At 49.9% G+C, this 16,920-nt stretch overlaps 1 protein-coding gene across 1 annotated transcript in view; it reads right to left on the bottom strand.

Annotated features, from left to right (window-relative positions):
- The window catches only part of LOC144688689 (endothelin-3-like), a 213,729-nt gene that overhangs the window by 112,826 nt on the left and 83,983 nt on the right, over nt 1–16,920 (bottom strand). Inside the window, exon 3 of the mRNA XM_078555524.1 lies at nt 13,290–13,442. Within this exon, the coding sequence (XP_078411650.1) occupies nt 13,290–13,442 (153 nt within the window). The remainder of the gene's footprint in view (nt 1–13,289; nt 13,443–16,920) is intronic.

The following is a 16,920-nucleotide window of genomic DNA, read 5'->3' on the forward strand; positions in this document are numbered from 1 at the left end:
TGTATGCATGTGTGTGTGTAGGAGAGAGAGAGAGTGACTCTGTGTGTATTTATGTGAGAGAGTTTAGTGTGTGTGTGTGAGAGAGTGAGTGTATGTACAAGAGAGAGGATGTGCGATTGAGTGAGTGTGCGTTGAGTTTATTAGAGAGATTGTCTGTAAGTTAGTGTCAGAAAATGAGTAAGAGAGTGAGGGACTGTGTGTGTGTGTGTGTGTATGTGTGTGTGTGAGAGAGAGACTATGTGTGTGTGTGAGAGAGTGCTGTGTGAGCGTGTGTGTGTGTGTGAGGAAGAGTGACTGTGTGTGTGCGTATGTGTGTGAGAGAGAGTGACTGTGTGTGTGTGTGTGTGTGTGAGGGAAACTGACTGTGTGTTTATGTGAGAGTCTGTGTGTGTGAGAGAGAGAGAGGGAGACTGTGTGTGTGTGAGAGAGAGAGTGACAGTGTGTGAGAGAGAGAGAGAGACTGTGTTTTGTGTGTGTGTGAGTGAGAGAGTGACTGTGTGTGGGTGTGTGTGAGAGAGAGTGACTGTGTGTGTTTGCGTGAGTGTGTGTGTGTGAGAGAGAGATTGTGTTTGTGTGTGTGTGTGAGAGAGAGAGTGATTGTGTGTGTGTGAGAGAGTGTGTGTGTGTGAGAGAGATGACTGTGTGTGTGTGAGTGTGTGTGTCTGTGTGTGTGTGAGAGAGAGAGACTGTATGTGTGAGGGTGTGTGTGAGAGAGAGAAAGACTGTGTGTGTGTGTGCGAGAGAGAGAGATGGTGTGTGCGCATGAGAAAGAGAGATAGTGTGTGTGTGTGAGAGAGTGCGTTTGTGTGAGAGAGAGACTGTGTGTGTGAGTGTGTGTGCGTGTGTGTGTGTGTGAGAGAGAGACTGTGGGTGTGTGAGTGTGTGTGTGTGAGAGAGAGAGACTCTGTGTGTGCGAGTGAGAAAGAGAGATTGTGTGTGTGTGTGAGAGACTGTGTGTGTGAGTGTGTGTGCGTGTGTGTGAGAGAGAGACTGTGGGTGTGTTAGTGTGTGTGTGTGTGTGAGAGAGAGTGACTCTGTGTGTGTTTATGTGAGAGAGTTTAGTATGTGTGTGTGTGTGTGAGAGAGAGAGAGTGACTGTGTGTGTGTGTTTGTGTGAGAGAGTATGTGTGTGTGTGAGTGAGAGAGAGACTATGTGCGTGTGTGAGAGAGAGAGTGACTGTGTGTGTGTGTGTGTGTGTGTGTGAGGGAGAGTGACCGTGTGTGTGTATGTATGTGTGTGTGTGGGAGAGAGTGAGGGTATTTACGAGAGAGAGGATGTGCGATTGAGTGAGTATGTGTTGAGTTTATTAGTGAGATTGTATGTAAGTGTCTGTCAGAAAATGAGTAAGAGAGTGAAGGACTGTATGTGTCTGTGCATGAGAGAGAGACTGTGTGTGTGAGAGAGAAGGTGACTGTGTGTGTGTGTGTGAGAGAGAGAGTGACTGTGTGTTTGTGTGAGAGTGTGTGTGTGTGAGAGAGGGAGAGAGACTGTGTGTGTGTGTGAGAGAGAGTGTGACAGTGTGTAAGAGAGAGAGCGAGAGACTGTGTGTTGTGTGTGTGTGAGAGAGAGAAAGACTGTGTGTGTGTGTGTGTGTGTGTGCGAGAGAGAGAAATGGTGTGTGCGCATGAGAAAGAGAGATAGTGTGTGTGTGAGAGAGTGCATGTGTGTGACAGAGAGACTGTGTGTGTGTGTGTGTGTGTGTGAGAGAGAGACTCTGTGTGTGTGCGAGTGAGAAAGAGAGATTGTGTGTGTGTGAGAGACTGACTGTGTGTGTGAGTGTGTGTGCGTGTGTGTGAGAGAGAGACTGTGGGTGTGTTAGTGTGTGTGTGTGTGAGAGAGTGACTCTGTGTGTGTTTATGTGAGAGAGTTTAGTATGTGTGTGTGTGTGAGAGAGAGAGAGTGACTGTGTGTGTGTGTGTGTGTGTGAGTGAGAGAGAGACTATGTGCGTGTGTGAGAGAGAGAGTGACTGTGTGTGTGTGTATGTGTGTGTGTGTGAGGGAGAGTGACTGTGTGTGTGTATGTATGTGTGTGTGGGAGAGAGTGAGGGTATGTACGAGAGAGAGGATGTGCGATTGAGTGAGTATGTGTTGAGTTTATTAGTGAGATTGTATGTAATTGTCTGTCAGAAAATGAGTAAGAGAGTGAAGGACTGTGTGTGTCTGTGCATGAGAGATAGACTGTGTGTGAGAGAGAGAAAGTGACTGTGTGCGTGTGTGTGAGAGAGAGAGTGACTGTGTGTTTGTGTGAGAGTGTGTGTGTGTGAGAGAGGGAGAGAGACTGTGTGTGTGTGTGAGGGAGAGTGTGACAGTGTGTGAGAGAGAGAGCGAGAGACGGTGTGTTGTGTGTGTGTGAGTGAGAGAGTGACTGTGTGTGAGAGAGTTTACTGTGTGTGTGTGAGTGTGTGTGTCTGTGTGTGTGAGAGAGAGACTGTGTGTGTGTGAGTGTGTATGTGTTTGTGTGGGAGAGTGTACGTGTGTGTGTTTGTGTGTGTGAGAGAGAGGGAGAGTGACTGTTTGTGTGAGAGAGAGTGTGTATGAGAGAGAGAGTGACTGTGTGTGTGTGTGAGAGAGAGAGAGACTATGTGTGTGTGAGAGAGTGAGTGTATGTACGAGAGAGAGGATGTGCGATTGAGTGAGTGTGTGTTGAGTTTATTAGAGAGATTGTATGTAAGTTAGTGTCTGAAAATGAGTAAGAGAGTGAGGGACTGTGTGTGTGTGTTTATGTGTGTGTGTGAGAGAGAGACTATGTGTATGTGTGAGAGAGAGTGCTGTGTGAGTGTGTGTGTGTGTGTGAGGAAGAGTGACTGTGTGTGTGTGTGTATGTGTGTGAGAGAGAGTGACTGTGTGTGTGTGTGTGTGTGTGAGGGAGACTGACTGTGTGTTTATGTGAGAGTCTGTGTGTGTGAGAGAGGGAGAGGGAGACTGTGTGTGTGTGTGAGAGAGAGTGACAGCGTGTGAGAGAGAGAGAGAGAGACTGTGTTTTGGGTGTGTGTGAGTGAGAGAGTGACTGTGTGTGCGTGTGTCTGTGTGTGAGAGAGAGTGACTGTGTGTGTGTGTGTGTGAGGGAGACTGACTGTGTGTTTGTGCGAGAGTCTGTATGTGTGAGAGAGAGAGGGAGACTGTGTGTGTGTGAGAGAGAGTGACAGTGTGTGTGAGAGAGAGAGAGACTGTGTGTTGTGTGTGTGTGAGTGAGAGAGTGACTGTGTGTGCGTGTGTGTGAGAGAGAGAGTGACTGTGTGTGTGTTTGCGTGAGTGTGTGTGTGTGAGTGAGAGATTGTGTTTGTGTGTGTGTGAGAGAGAGATTACCTGTGTGTGTGAGAGTGTGTGTGTGTGAGAGAGTTGACTGTGTGTGGGTGAGTGTGTGTGTCTGTGCGTGTGAGAGAGAGACTGTGTGTGTGAGTGTGTGTGTGAGAGAGAGACTGTGTGTGTGAGAGAGAGGGAGAGATGGTGTGTGCGCATGAGAAAGAGAGATAATGCGTGTGTGTGTGAGAGAGTGTGTGTGTGTGAGAGAGAGACTGTGTGTGTGTGAGTGTGTGTGTGTGTGTGTATGCATGTGTGTGTGTGGGAGAGAGAGTGACTCTGTGTGTGTTTATGTGAGAGAGTTTAGTGTGTGTGTGTGAGAGAGTGAGTGTATGTACGAGAGAGAGGATGTGCGATTGAGTGAGTGTGTGTTGAGTTTATTAGAGAGATTGTATGTAAGTGAGTGTCAGAAAATGAGTAAGAGAGTGAGGGACTGTGTGTGTCTGTGCATGAGAGAGAGACTGTGTGTGTGAGAGAGAAAGTGACTGTGTGTGTGTGTGTGTGTGTGTGTGTGTGTGAGAGAGAGAGTGACTGTGTGTTTGTGTGAGAGTGTGTGTGTGTGAGAGAGAGGGAGAGTGAGTGTTTGTGTGAGAGTGTGTATGATGTGCGATTGAGTGAGTGTGTGTTGAGTTTATTAGAGAGATTGTAAGTGAGTGTCAGAAAATGAGTAAGAGAGTGAGGGACTATGTGTGTGTGTGTGTATGTGTGTGTGTGTGAGAGAGAGACTATGTGTGTGTGTGAGAGAGAGTGCTGTGTGAGCATGTGTGTGTGTGTGAGAGAGAGTGACTGTGTGTGTGTGTGTGTGTGTGTGTGAGGGAGACTGACTGTGTGTTTGTGTGAGAGTCTGTGTGTGTGAGAGAGAAAGAGAGGGACACTGTGTGTGTGAGAGAGAGAGTGATAGTGTGCGTGAGAGAGAGAGATTGACTGTGTGTGCGTGTGTGAGAGAGAGTGACTGTGCGTGTGTTTGCGTGGGTGTGTGTGTGAGAGAGAGATTGTGTTAGTGTGTTTTTGTGTGAGAGAGAGTGACTGTGTGTGTGTGAGAGTGTGTGTGTGTTTGTGTGTGAGAGAGAGACTGTGTGTGTGTGAGTGTGTGTGTGTGTGTGTGAGAGAGAGACTGTGTGTGTGTGAGTGTGTGTGTGTGAGCGAGAGAGAGACTGTGTGTGTGAGTGTGTGTGTGTGTGTTTGTGTGTGTGTGAGAGAGAGACTGTGGGTGGGTGAGTGTGTGTGTGTGAGAGAGAGAGAGACTGTGTGTGTGTGTGTGAGAGAGAGAGAGGCGGTGTGTGTGTGTGAGAGAGAGAGGCGGTGTGTGTGTGTGTGAGAGAGAGAGACGGTGTGTGTGCGAGTGAGAAAGAGAGATAGTGTGTGTGTGTGTGTGTGTGAGAGACTGACTGTGTGTGTGTGTGTATGCAGGTGTGTGTGGGAGAGTGAGGGTTGTACGTGAGAGAGGATGTGCGATTGAGTGAGTGTGTGTTGAATTTATTAGTGAGATTGTATGTAAGTGTGTGTCAAAAAATGAGTAAGAGAGTGAGGGACTGTGTGTCTGTGCATGAGAGAGACTGTGTGTGTGAGAGAGAGAGACTGTGTGTGTGTGCAAGAGAGAAAGAGAGAGAGAGAGAGTGACTGTGTGTGTGAGCGAGAGTGACTGTGTGTGTGTTTGTGTGAGAGAGAGCGTGTGTGTGTGAGAGAGACTGTGTGTGCGTGAGAGAGGGAGAGAGAGTGACTGTGTGTGTGTGAGAGAGAGTGACTGTGCGTGTGTTTATGTGAGAGTGTGTGTGTGTCTGTCAGAGAGAGAGAGTGACTGTGTGTGTGTTTGTGTGTGTGTGTGAGGGAGAGTGACCGTGTGTGTGTATGTATGTGTGTGTGTGTGAGAGAGTGAGGGTATGTAGGAGAGAGAGGATGTGCGCTTGAGTGAGTATGTGTTGAGTTTATTAGTGAGATTGTATGTAAGTGTGTGTCAGAAAATGAGTAAGAGAGTGAAGGACTGTGTGTGTCTGTGCATGAGAGAGAGACTGTGTGTGTGAGAGAGAAAGTGACTGTGTGTGTTTGCGTGTGTATGTGAGAGAGAGATTGTGTTTGTGTGTGTGTGTGAGAGAGAGAGTGACTGTGTGTGTGTGAGAGAGTTGACTGTGTGTGTGTGAGTGTGTGTGTCTGTGTGTGTGTGAGAGAGAGAGACTGTGTGTGTGTGAGGGTCTGTGTGAGAGAAAGACTGTGTGTGTTTGTGAGAGATAGTGTGTGCGCATGAGAAAGAGAGATAGTGTGTGTGTGTGAGAGAGAGTGTGTGTGTGAGAGAGAGACTGTGTGTGTGAGTGTGTGTGTGTGAGAGAGACTGTGTGTGTGTGTGTGTGTGAGAGAGAGAGAGAGATGGTGTGTGCGCATGAGAAAGAGAGATAGTGTGTGTGTGTGTGAGAGAGTGTGTGTGTGAGAGAGAGACTGTGTGTGTGAGTGTGTGTGCGTGTGTGTGTGTGTGTGTGTGTATGAGAGAGAGACTGTGGGTGTGTGAGTGTGTATGTGTGTGAGAGAGAGAGACTCTGTGTGTGTGTGTGAGAGAGAGAGACGATGTGTGTGCGAGTGAGAAAGAGAGATTGTGTGTGTGTGTGAGAGATTGACTGTGTGTGTGAGTGTGTGTGCGTGTGTGTGTGTGTGAGAGAGAGACTGTGGGTGTGTGAGTGTGTGTGTGTGTGTGAGAGAGAGTGACTCTGTGTGTGTTTATGTGAGAGAGTTTAGTATGTGTGTGTGTGAGAGTGACTGTGTGTGTGTGTTTGTGTGAGAGAGTATGTGTGTGTGTGAGTGAGAGACTATGTGCGTGTGTGAGAGAGAGAGAGTGACTGTGTGTGTGTGTGTGTGTGAGGGAGAATGACCATGTGTGTGTATGTATTTGTGTGTGTGTGAGAGAGTGAGGGTATGTACGAGAGAGAGGATGTGCGATTGAGTGAGTATGTGTTGAGTTTATTAGTGAGATTGTATGTAAGTGTGTGTCAGAAAATGAGTAACAGAGTGAGGGACTGTGTGTGTCTGTGCATGAGAAAGAGACTGTGTGTGTGAGAGAGAAAGTGACTGTGTGTGTGTGAGAGAGAGAGAGAGTGACTGTGTGTTTGTGTGAGAGTGTGTGTGTGTGAGAGAGAGAGAGACTGTGTGTGTGTGTGAGAGAGAGTGTGACAGTGTGTGAGAGAGGGAGCGAGAGACTGTGTGTTGTGTGTGTGAGTGAGAGAATGACTGTGTGTGCGTGTGTGTGAGAGAGATAGTGACTGAGTGTGTGTTTGCGTGCATGTGTGTGTGAGAGATTGTGTTTGTGTGTGTGTATGAGAGAGAGTGACTGTGTGTGAGAGAGTTGACTGTGTGTGTGTGAGTGTGTGTGTCTGTGTGTGTGAGAGAGAGACTGTGTGTGTGTGAGTGTGTATGTGTTGGTATGGGAGAGTGTACGTGTGTGTTTTTGTCTGTATGAGAGAGAGAGTGACTGTGTGTGTGTGAGAGAGAGAGTGACTGTGTGTGTGTTTGTGTGAGAGTGTGTGTGTGTCTGTCAGAGAGAGAGAGTGAGTGTGTGTGTGTGTTTGTGTGTGTGAGAGAGAGAGGGAGAGTGAGTGAGTGTTTGTGTGAGAGAGAGTGTGTATGAGAGAGAGTGACTGTGTGTGTGTGTGTGTGTGTGTAAGAGAGTGACTGTGTGTGTGTGTGTGTGTGAGGGAGAGTGACTGTGTGTGTGTATGTATGTGTGTGTGAGAGAGTGAGTGTATGTATGAGAGAGAGGATGTGCGATTGAGTGAGTGTGTGTTGAGTTTATTAGAGAGATTGTTATGTAAGTTAGTGTCAGAAAATGAGTAAGAGAGTGAGGGACTGTGTGTGTGTGTGTGTGTATGTGTGTGTGTGAGAGAGAGACTATGTGTGTGTGTGAGAGAGGGTGCTGTATGAGCGTGTGTGTTTGTGTGTGAGGAAGAGTGACTGTGTGTGTGTGTGTATGTGTGTGAGAGAGAGTGACTGTGTGTGTGAGGGAGACTGACTGTGTGTTTATCTGAGAGTCTGTGTGTGTGAGAGAGAGAGAGAGGGAGACTGTGTGTGTGTGTGAGAGAGAGTGACAGTGTGTGTGAGAGAGAGAGAGAGACTGTGTTTTGTGTGTGTGTGAGTGAGAGAGTGACTGTGCGTGCGTGTGTATGTGTGTGAGAGAGAGTGACTGTGTGTGTGTCTGTGTGTGTGTGTGAGGGAGACTGACTGTGTGTTTGTGCGAGAGTCTGTGTGTGTGAGAGAGAGAAAGAGGGAGACTGTGTGTGTGAGAGAGTGTGACAGTGTGTGAGAGAGAGAGACTGTGTTTTGTGTATGTGTGTGAGAGAGAGTGACTGTGTGTGTGTGTGTGTGAGGGAGACTGACTGTGTGTTTGTGCGAGAGTGTGTGTGTGAGAGAGAGAGGGAGAGAGACTGTGTGTGTGTGAGAGAAAGTGTGACAGTGTGTGAGAGAGAGAGCGAGAGACTGTGTTGTGTGTGTGTGTGAGTGAGAGAGTGACTGTGTGTGCGTGTGTGTGAGAGAGAGAGTGACTGTGTGTGTGTTTGCGTGAGTGTGTGTCTGTGAGAGAGAGAGATTGTGTTTGTGTGTGTGTATGAGAGAGTGACTGTGTGTGTGTGTGAGTGTGAATGTGAGAGAGTTGACTGTGTGTGTGAGTGTGTGTGTCTGTGTGTGTGTGAGAGAGAGACTGTGTGTGTGAGGGTGTGTGTGAGAGAGAGAAAGACTGTGTGTGTGTGTAAGAGAGAGAGAGATGGTATGTGCGCATGAGAAAGAGAGATAGTGTGTGTGTGTGAGAGAGAGTATGTGTGTGTGTGAGAGACAGACTGTGTGTGTGAGTGTGTGTGTGTGAGAGAGACTGTGGGTGTGTGAGTATGTGTGTGTGTGAGAGAGAGAGACTCTGTGTGTGTGTGTGTGAGAGAGAGACGGTGTGTGTGCGAGTGAGAAAGAGAGATTGTTTGTGTGTGAGAGACTGACTGTGTGTGTGAGTGTGTGTGCGTGTGTGTGTGTGAGAGAGAGACTGTGGGTGTGTGAGTGTGTGTGTGAGAGAGAGTGACTCTGTGTGTGTGAGAGAGTTTGTGTGTGTGTGAGAGAGTGTGTGTATGTGTGAGAGAGAGGGTGTGTGTGTGTGTGAGAGAGTGAGCGTCTGTGTATGAGAGAGAGACTATGTGTGTGTGTGAGAGAGAGTGACTGTGCGTGTGTTTGTGTGTGAGAGAGAGACTGTGTGTGAGAGAGAGAGACTGTGTGTGTGTGCAAGAGAGAAAGAGAGAGAGAGAGAGTGACTGTGTGTGTGAGTGAGAGTGACTGTGTGTGTGTTTGTGTGAGAGAGAGCATGTGTGTGTGAGAGAGAGAGACTGTGTGTGTGTGAGAGAGAGTGACTGTGCGTGTGTTTATGTGAGAGTGTGTGTGTGTCTGCCAGAGAGAGAGAGTGACTGTGTGTGTGTGTTTGTGTGTGTGAGAGAGAGAGAGAGACTATGTGTGTGTGTGTGAGGAAGAGTGACTGTGTGCGCATTGGTGTGATTGAGAGTGTGTGTGTGTGTGTGGGAGAGTGACCGCGTGTGTGTATGTGTGTGTGTGTGAGAGAGTGTGTGTATGTGTGAGAGAGAGTGTGTGCGTGTGTGAGAGAGTGTGTGTGTGTGAGAGAGAGAGACTGTGCGTTTGAGAAAGAGAGACTGTGTGTGTGTGTGCAAGAGAGAAAGAGAGAGAGAGAGTGACTGTGTGTGTGAGCGAGAGTGACTGTGTGTGTGTTTGTGCGAGAGAGAGCGTGTGTGTGTGAGAGAGAGAGACTGTGTGTGTGTGAGAGAGGGAGAGAGAGTGACTGTGTGTGTGAGAGAGAGTGACTGTGCGTGTGTTTATGTGAGAGAGAGTGTGTGTGTGAGAGAGAGACTGTGCGAGTGTGAGAGAGTTTGTGTGTGTGTGAGAGAATGTGTGTATGTGTGAGTGTGTGTGTGTGAGTATATGAGAGAGGGACTATGTGTGTGTGAGAGAAAGTGCTGTGTGAGCCTGTGTGTGTGTGAGAGAGAGTAATTGTGTGTGTGTGTGAGAGAGAGTGACTGTATGTGTGTGTGTCTGAGGGAGAGTGACTGTGTGTTTGTGCGAGAGAGTGTGTGTGTGAGAGAGAGAGTGAGAGAGACTGTGTGCGTGTATGTGTGAGAGAGAGTGACAGTGTGTTAGAGAGAGAGAGACTGTGTGTGTGTGTGAGAGAGAGAGTGAGTGTGTTTGCGTTTGTGTGAGTGTGTGTGTGTATGTGAGAGAGAGAGACTGTGGGTATGTGTGAGAGAGGGAGAGAGAGTGAATGTGTACGTGTGAGAGAGTGTGTGCATGTGAGAATGAGTGTGTGTGAGCAAGTGTATGTGTGAGTGAGTGTGTGTGTATGAGTGAGTGTGTGTGAGAGCAAGTGAGTGTGTGTGTGAGAGTGCATGTGAATGTGTGGGTGTGTGTGAGAGTGAGCATGTGTGTGAGAGAGTGAGTGAGTGCGTGTGTGTGAGGCTGAATAATTGTGTGTGTGAGAGAGACTGGGTGAGCGTGTGTGCGTGAGAGAGATTGAGTGTGTGTGTGAGAAATTGAGTGTGTGTTTGTGTGTGAGAGAGAGAGTATGTCTTTATGTGTGTGTGATGGAGAATGAATATGTGTGTGTGTGAGAGTGAATGTGTGTGTGAGTGAGTGTGAGTGAGTGAGTGTGTGAGAGAGAGTGAGTGAGTGTGACTGAGTGAGTGTGAGAATATGAGTGAGTGTGTGAGAGCGAGTGAGTGAGTGTGTGAAAGAGAGTGAGTGTGTAAGAGAGAGAGAGAGTGACTGTGTGTGTGTGAGTGTGTGCGTGTGAGAGAGTGTGTGTGTGTGAGAGAGGGAGACTGTGTGTGTGTGTGAGAGAGGGAGACTGTGTGTGTGTGTGAGAGAGGGAGAGAGAGTGACTGTGTGTGTGAAAGAGAATGACTGTGTGTGTGAGAGAATGTGTGCGTGTGAGAGAGTGTGTGTATGTGAGAGAGAGAGACTGTGTGTGTGAGAGAGAGAGACTGTGTGTGTGTGAGAGAGGGAGAGAGAGTGACTGTGTGTGTGTGAGAGTGACTGTGCGTGTGTGTGTGAGAGAGAGACTCTGCATGTGTGAGAGAGTTTATGTGTGTGTGAGAGAGTGTGTGTATGTGTGAGAGACAGTGTGTGTGTGAGAGAGAGAGACTGTGTGTGTGAGAGAGGGAGAGAGAGTGACTGTGTGTGTGTGAGAGGGAGTGACTGTGTGTGTGTGTGTGTGAGAGAGAGACTGTGCATGTGTGAGAGAGTTTATGTGTTTGTGAGAGAGTGTGTGTATGTGTGAGAGACAGTGTGTGTGTGAGAGAGAGAGACTGTGTGTGTGTGAGAGAGGGAGAGAGAGTGACTGTGTGTGTGTGAGAGGGAGTGACTGTGTGTGTGTGTGTGTGTGTGAGAGAGAGACTGTGCATGTGTGAGAGAGTTTATGTGTTTGTGAGAGAGTGTGTGTATGTGTGAGAGGCAGTGTGTGTGTGTGTGTGTGAGAGAGGGACTGTGCATGTGTGAGAGAGTTTATGTGTGTGTGAGAGAGAGTGTGTATGTGTGAGAGGCAGTGTGTGTGTGTGTGTGTGTGAGAGAGAGACTGTGCATGTGTGAGAGAGTTTATGTGTGTGTGAGAGAGAGTGTGTATGTGTGAGAGGCAGTGTGTGTGTGTGTGTGTGTGTGTGTGAGAGAGAGTGAATGTGTGTGTATACATGATTTGGAGGCGGGGCCTGCTCGCTGAGGGGAAAATGACGCGGGATGACGTCGGGACGAATCCCCGACGACATATTGGGCATTTAAATTTTTAGGAAGGCGGACGGACAGCGAAATCAGCTGTCCGCCCGCCGACCTGTCAATGGCCAATTAAGGCCATTGACAGGCTAATTAACCTTGCTAAAGACCATGCCCGTCCAAGCTTAAGGCTGGCGGGCAGGCCAGGAGACCCAGCGGGTTCCAGATTATTCATGAAACCTCTTCCACTGGCGGGATGAAGTTTCATGCCCGTTTTTTAAAAAGGTAATAAATTTTAAGTGTTTATTATTAACATGTCCCATCTCGTGTGACATTGTCACATGAGGGGGACATGTTAATAATTTTAATATTTATCTATTTTTAGACTTCACTTAGCTCTCACGAATCTCCTTGAGACAGGACTTTGCCTCAGGGAGCAGTGCGCAAAAGAGTGTACTTTGACAGATGGGGAATCCCTCCCCCCCTGCACAGGAAGCGCATAGCGCATAGCGCTGCCTGTTGGGCAGGTTTTAATTGGCCCGCCAACTCAAAATGGCGGCAGGGCCCGTTTCGGTGGCGGGGGTCGACTGTCCACCCACCGCCGAGCCGGTGGGGCCCGTTCGCCATCCGAGGGCAAAATTCTGCTCGGTGTATTTGTGAGTGATTGTATGTGTATGTGTGAGAGAGTGAGTGTGTGAGAGAGAGTGAGTGTGAGAGAGAGTGTGTGTTTGTGAGTGAGTGAGGGTGTGTGTATGAGAGAGTGAGTGTGTGTAAGTGAGAGAGAGTGGGAGAGCATGTAAGAGAGAGAGTGAGAGAGCATGTGCTTTTCAGGTCTTCAGCCTGCACCCGCGCTGATGTCAGTGCCCACCCTCTTCCTGACCTCCACCCCGGCAGTGCTGAGCTTCTCAGCAGAAACGGGCCATTAATTGGCCAGCCAGTGTGAAATTGCGGTCAGGGGCTGAGCACAGTCGGCTGCTCCTGCGCCTGCCAACCAACCTAAAAATTCAGGCCATTGTCTCTGTTATAAGCTCCAATTATTTCTTGTTTAGTGCTTTGTCCAATGGTATAACTACTGTTAAGGGACCTATAACCTATCCCACCAGTGATTTCTGACTTTTGCTATTCCTAATCTCCACTCATATTGATTTTACTTCCTGGTTTTCTGAGCCAAGATCCTTTCTCATTAATTTCCTTATGTCATCATTTACTATCAGGGCTGCCTCTTATCCTTTTCCATTCTGCTTGTTTTTTCAAATGTTTTGTACTCTGCCAACCTTGATCACCTTGCAACCATGTATCTGTAATGGTGAATAGATCTAAAACATTTATCTCTATTTGTGCCATTACTTTATCTATCTCCTTGAGGATGCTCTGTTCATTCAGATAAAGCAACTTCTAATTTATTTTTTACTGCTATTCCCTGCATACACTATGACCGTTAAACTCTGTCCCATCCTGTCCCAGTCAGCTTGTCTTTACCCACATTGATGTATTTTCCTATTGCCTCAATGTTTATCTTGGGATTTCTAATTTTTCCTCTACCCAAACCCTCCTTCCCCTCTGGCCCCAGCACGGTTCAGGTGAAGACCATCCCAATGGTATAACTCCCATTTTCACCAGTACTGATGCCAGTGCTCCATCAATCGAAACCCGGTTCTCCCACACTAATCTTTGGGGCACGCATTTAACTTTCTAATCTTATTTATCCTACGCCAATTTGCTCATGGCTTAGCCAGTAATCGAGAGATTATGACCTTTGTGGATCTGCTTTTTCATTTAAACCCTCTCTGCTCATACTCCCTCAGCAAAACCTCTTTCTTAGTTTGACATATGTCATTGGTACCCATGTCAATCACAACAACTGGATCCTAATAATTCTATTCTATTCTGTGATCCTTCCCCTTCTGCTCCAAGTCCTCTCCTGTCCCAAGCAGATGTCCTTAACTTTGGGCATGATAAGGCCATTCCTCATCCCATCCACTGCCTCCCTGGATCTGCTCCTCATCGTTCCTCACTGTAAGGGGTTCAGATAATTGTTTGATATTGCACCGGCTGTGGGTCCCTGCTTCCATCATTCTGCTGGGATGTTTTTGTTGCACAAGTTGCTGTTGTTCAGCCTGTGAGTGGATCCCTGTCCAGACACAGCATCGGTAGATCAGGGTTTAAACAGAAACACCTCTGTGAACAACAAAACTACATCTGCCTGCCCTCCTGCTTCCAACCAGACTCACAAACAATTCATACTCAGGGAGTGTCCAACTCTCTGCACCTTCTAGAATGGCTGCAGAATTGGCCACACTCTCCATCAGTCTCCTCAGCACAGACACATCGAACTCTTGGTGTATCCAGGGAGCCAGGTGTTCCCTCGTTGTTTGAGCGTTTATGCCTTTGTACATTAGTTAGTCCGTATGGCACAATCCGTCTGGAATCAGAATAACACCAGTGTCAAGGATGAGGAACATATTTTGTATACAAACATGTTGAAGCCTGACATGAACAGATCAAAATCCCCAGAAGAGCTTGTTAAAAGATGGAGACTAGTCACAGAGGAAAAAGTTATAAATCCTCAGTTAACATCACCTGCCCTCAATTAAATAATGAACATCACTACCCTCTCTCCTCTCCCCTTCCCCCTCCTTCCTCTCCCACTCTTCCCTGACTCCCTCTTCCCCTGATTCTCATTCACATCTACATTCCCTCCCTCCTCCCAGTCCCCCGCCGCCCCAACCCCTTCCCCTTCCCCCATTCACACTCTCCCCCACATCCCCTTCCACCCCAATCCGCTCTTCCCCATCCTCCTCCTTCCCAATCCCCTTCTCTCCATCCCCCTCCTTCCCAAACCCATCCTCCTTGTCCCATCAACTAAAATCCCCGCCCCACATTCCCCCACCTCCCCTTCCCAATCCCTTCCTCCCCAATTCCCTCCTCCTCATCCCCCTCATCCATAACGCTCTCTTCCCCATCCTCCTCCATTCCAATCCCTTCTGCCCCAAACCTCTCCTCCCCAATCCACTCCTCCCCATCCCGCTCCTTCCCAGGTTGATCCTCCCCATCCTCCTCATCCCCAATCCCCCAATCCAATTCCCTCTTACCCAACCCTTACCTCTGCACCCCCCACATTTCCAACCCCTCCTCCCCACCCCTTCATCCACAAAACCCTCCTTCCCATCTCCGTCCTCCACAATCCCCTCCCTGCCATCCTCCTCCTTCCCAATCCCTTCCTCCACATCCCCCACCTTCCCAATCCCCTCATCTCTGTCCCCTCATCCATAATGCCCTCCTCCCCATCCCCCTCCTTCCAAATCCTCTCCTCCCCACTCTCCTCCTTCCCAATCCCCTCCTCCCCACCCCCTCCTTCCCAATCCCCTTTCTCACCCTCTCATCCACAATTCCCTCCTCCCCATCTCCCACCTGTCCAATCCCTTTCTCTCCAGTTTCCCCGCCTCTCCAATCCCTCTCCTCCCCATTCCCCTCCTCCACAATTCCCTCCTCTCAATTCCCCTCATCCCCAACTCCCTCCTTCTCATACTCCTCCTTCTTAGTCCACTCCTCCCCATCCTCCTCCTCCCCATCCCCTCATCGACAATCCCCTCCCCCCATCCCCCACCTTCCCAATCCCCTCCTCCCAATTCCCCTCATCCCCAACCCCCTCCTTCTCATGCCCCTCCTTCCCAGTCCACTCCTCCGCATCCTCCTCCTCCCCAATCCCCTCATCCACAATCCCCTCCTCCCCATCTCCCTCCTTCCCAATCCCCTACTCCCCATTCCCTTCATCCAGGAACCCCTTCTCCTCATCCCCCTTATCCACAAAACCCTCCTCTCCATCCCCCATTCCAGAATCCCTTCTTCCTCCTCATTCCCAATCCCCTCCTAGCCAACATCCTCTCCCAATCCACTCTTACCAATTCCTCCCTCCCCATCCCTCCACCGCATCCCCCTCCTCCCCATCACCCTGCTTCCCAAACCACCTCCTCCCCAAACCACGTCCACCTCACCCCCTCCTCTCCAATCCCCTCCTTCCCCAATCACCCCTTAGATAATTCCCTCCTCGCCATCCTTCTTTCCCAATCCGCTCTTCCCCACCTTCCCAATCCCCTCAACATCCCCCTCCTTCCCAATCCCCTCCTCCTCACCCCCTCATCCACAATTCCCTCCTCCCCATCTCCCACCTTCCCCGTCCCCTTCTCCCCTGTTGCCCCTCCTTCCCAATCCCTCTCTGCCCCATTCCCCTCCTCCACAGTTCCCTCCTCCCCATCCCCCTCATCCACAATCCCCTTTTCCCAATCCCCATCCTTCCCAACACCTTCCGCCCAATCCTCTCCTCCCAAATCTACTCTTCTCAATCCCCCTCCTGCCCAATTCCCTCCTCCCCATGCCCCTCATCCACAATCCCCTTCTCCCCACCCTTCTCTTTCCTAATTCTCTCTTCCCCATCCCCCACCTTCCCAATCCCCTCCTCCCAATTCCCCTCATCCCGAGCCTCCTCCTTTCCAGTTCACTCCTCCCCCTCCTCCTCCTCCCCATTCCCCTCATCCCCAATCCTCTCCTCCCCATCCCCTCATCCACAATTCCCTTATCCTGAGCTCCCTCATTCACAATCACCTCCTGCTCATACCCCTGCTCCTTATACCCTCCTTCCCATTCCCTTCCTCCCCCTCACCCACCTTCCCAATATCCTCCTCCCCATTCCCCACCTTCCCAGACCCCTCCACCCCATCCCCCTCCGCCCCATCCCCCTCACCACAATACCCTCCTCCATATACCCCTTACCCAAAGTCCCTCAACCACATCCTCCTCCTTCCCAATTCCCTGCTCCTAACCCCCCTCATTCCCAATCCCCTCCTCCTCATCCCCCTCCTTCCCAATCCCCTCCTCCCCATTCCCATCGTCCACTATCACCTCCTCCCCATCCCCCTCCTTCCCAATCCCCTCTTACCCAATTCCCTCCAACACATTCCTTCCCACTCCAATTCCTCTCCTTCCCATCCCCCTCAGCCCCAATCCCCTTCCTCCGCATCCCCTCCCCCCAATCCATTTCGTCCCCAATCCCCTCTTCCCCAATTCCCTCCTCCCCATCCACCACACCACAATGCCCTCTGCCACATACTCCTCATCCAAAATCCCCTCCACCCCATCCTCCTCCTTCCCATCATCCTCCTCCACAATTCCCTCCTCCTCACCCCCTTATGCACAATCCCCTCATCCCCATCCCCCTCTTTCCCAATCCCCTCATCCCCATCCCCCTCCTTCCCAGTCCCCTCATCCCCATCCTTCTCATCCACCAACCCTGCCTCCACAACACACTCCTTCCCTGCTCCCTCCTCCCCAATCCTCTCCTTTCCAATGCCCACCCCCATCCCCTCATCCACAATACCCTCCTACCCATCCCTCTTCTTCCCAATCCCCTCCTCCACATCCCCATTCTTCCCAAACCCCTCCTCCCCATCCTCCCCCTCCCCAATTCACTCCCCCTATCCTCCTCCTTCCCAATCCCTTCCTCCCCTTTCCCCTCCTTCCCAATCCCCTCCTCCCAATATCTTCCTCCCCATCCTCCTCATCCACAGTACCCTCCCCCCCACTCACCTCCTTCCCAATCCTCTGTTCCCCATCCCCCCCATCCACAATCCCCTCCCCCCCATCCACAATCCCCTCCTCCCCAATACCTTCGTCCCCATACCCCCTCCTCTCCACGCCCCTCCTCCCCACACGCCTCTTCCCCATTACCCCTTTCCCATTCTCCTCCTCCCCACCCTCCTCTTTCCTGATACCTGCTCCCCATCCTCCTCAATCCTCCCTCCTCCCCAGCTCCCCTCCCCATTCGCCCTCCTCCCCATCCAACTCCTCCTCTATATATACATATATATATAAAATACACATATACACACAAACCCAAAACTGTA

Source organism: Cetorhinus maximus, chromosome 13, assembly GCF_964194155.1.
Source record: "Cetorhinus maximus chromosome 13, sCetMax3.hap1.1, whole genome shotgun sequence".
NCBI classification, from domain to species: Eukaryota; Metazoa; Chordata; class Chondrichthyes; order Lamniformes; family Cetorhinidae; genus Cetorhinus; species Cetorhinus maximus.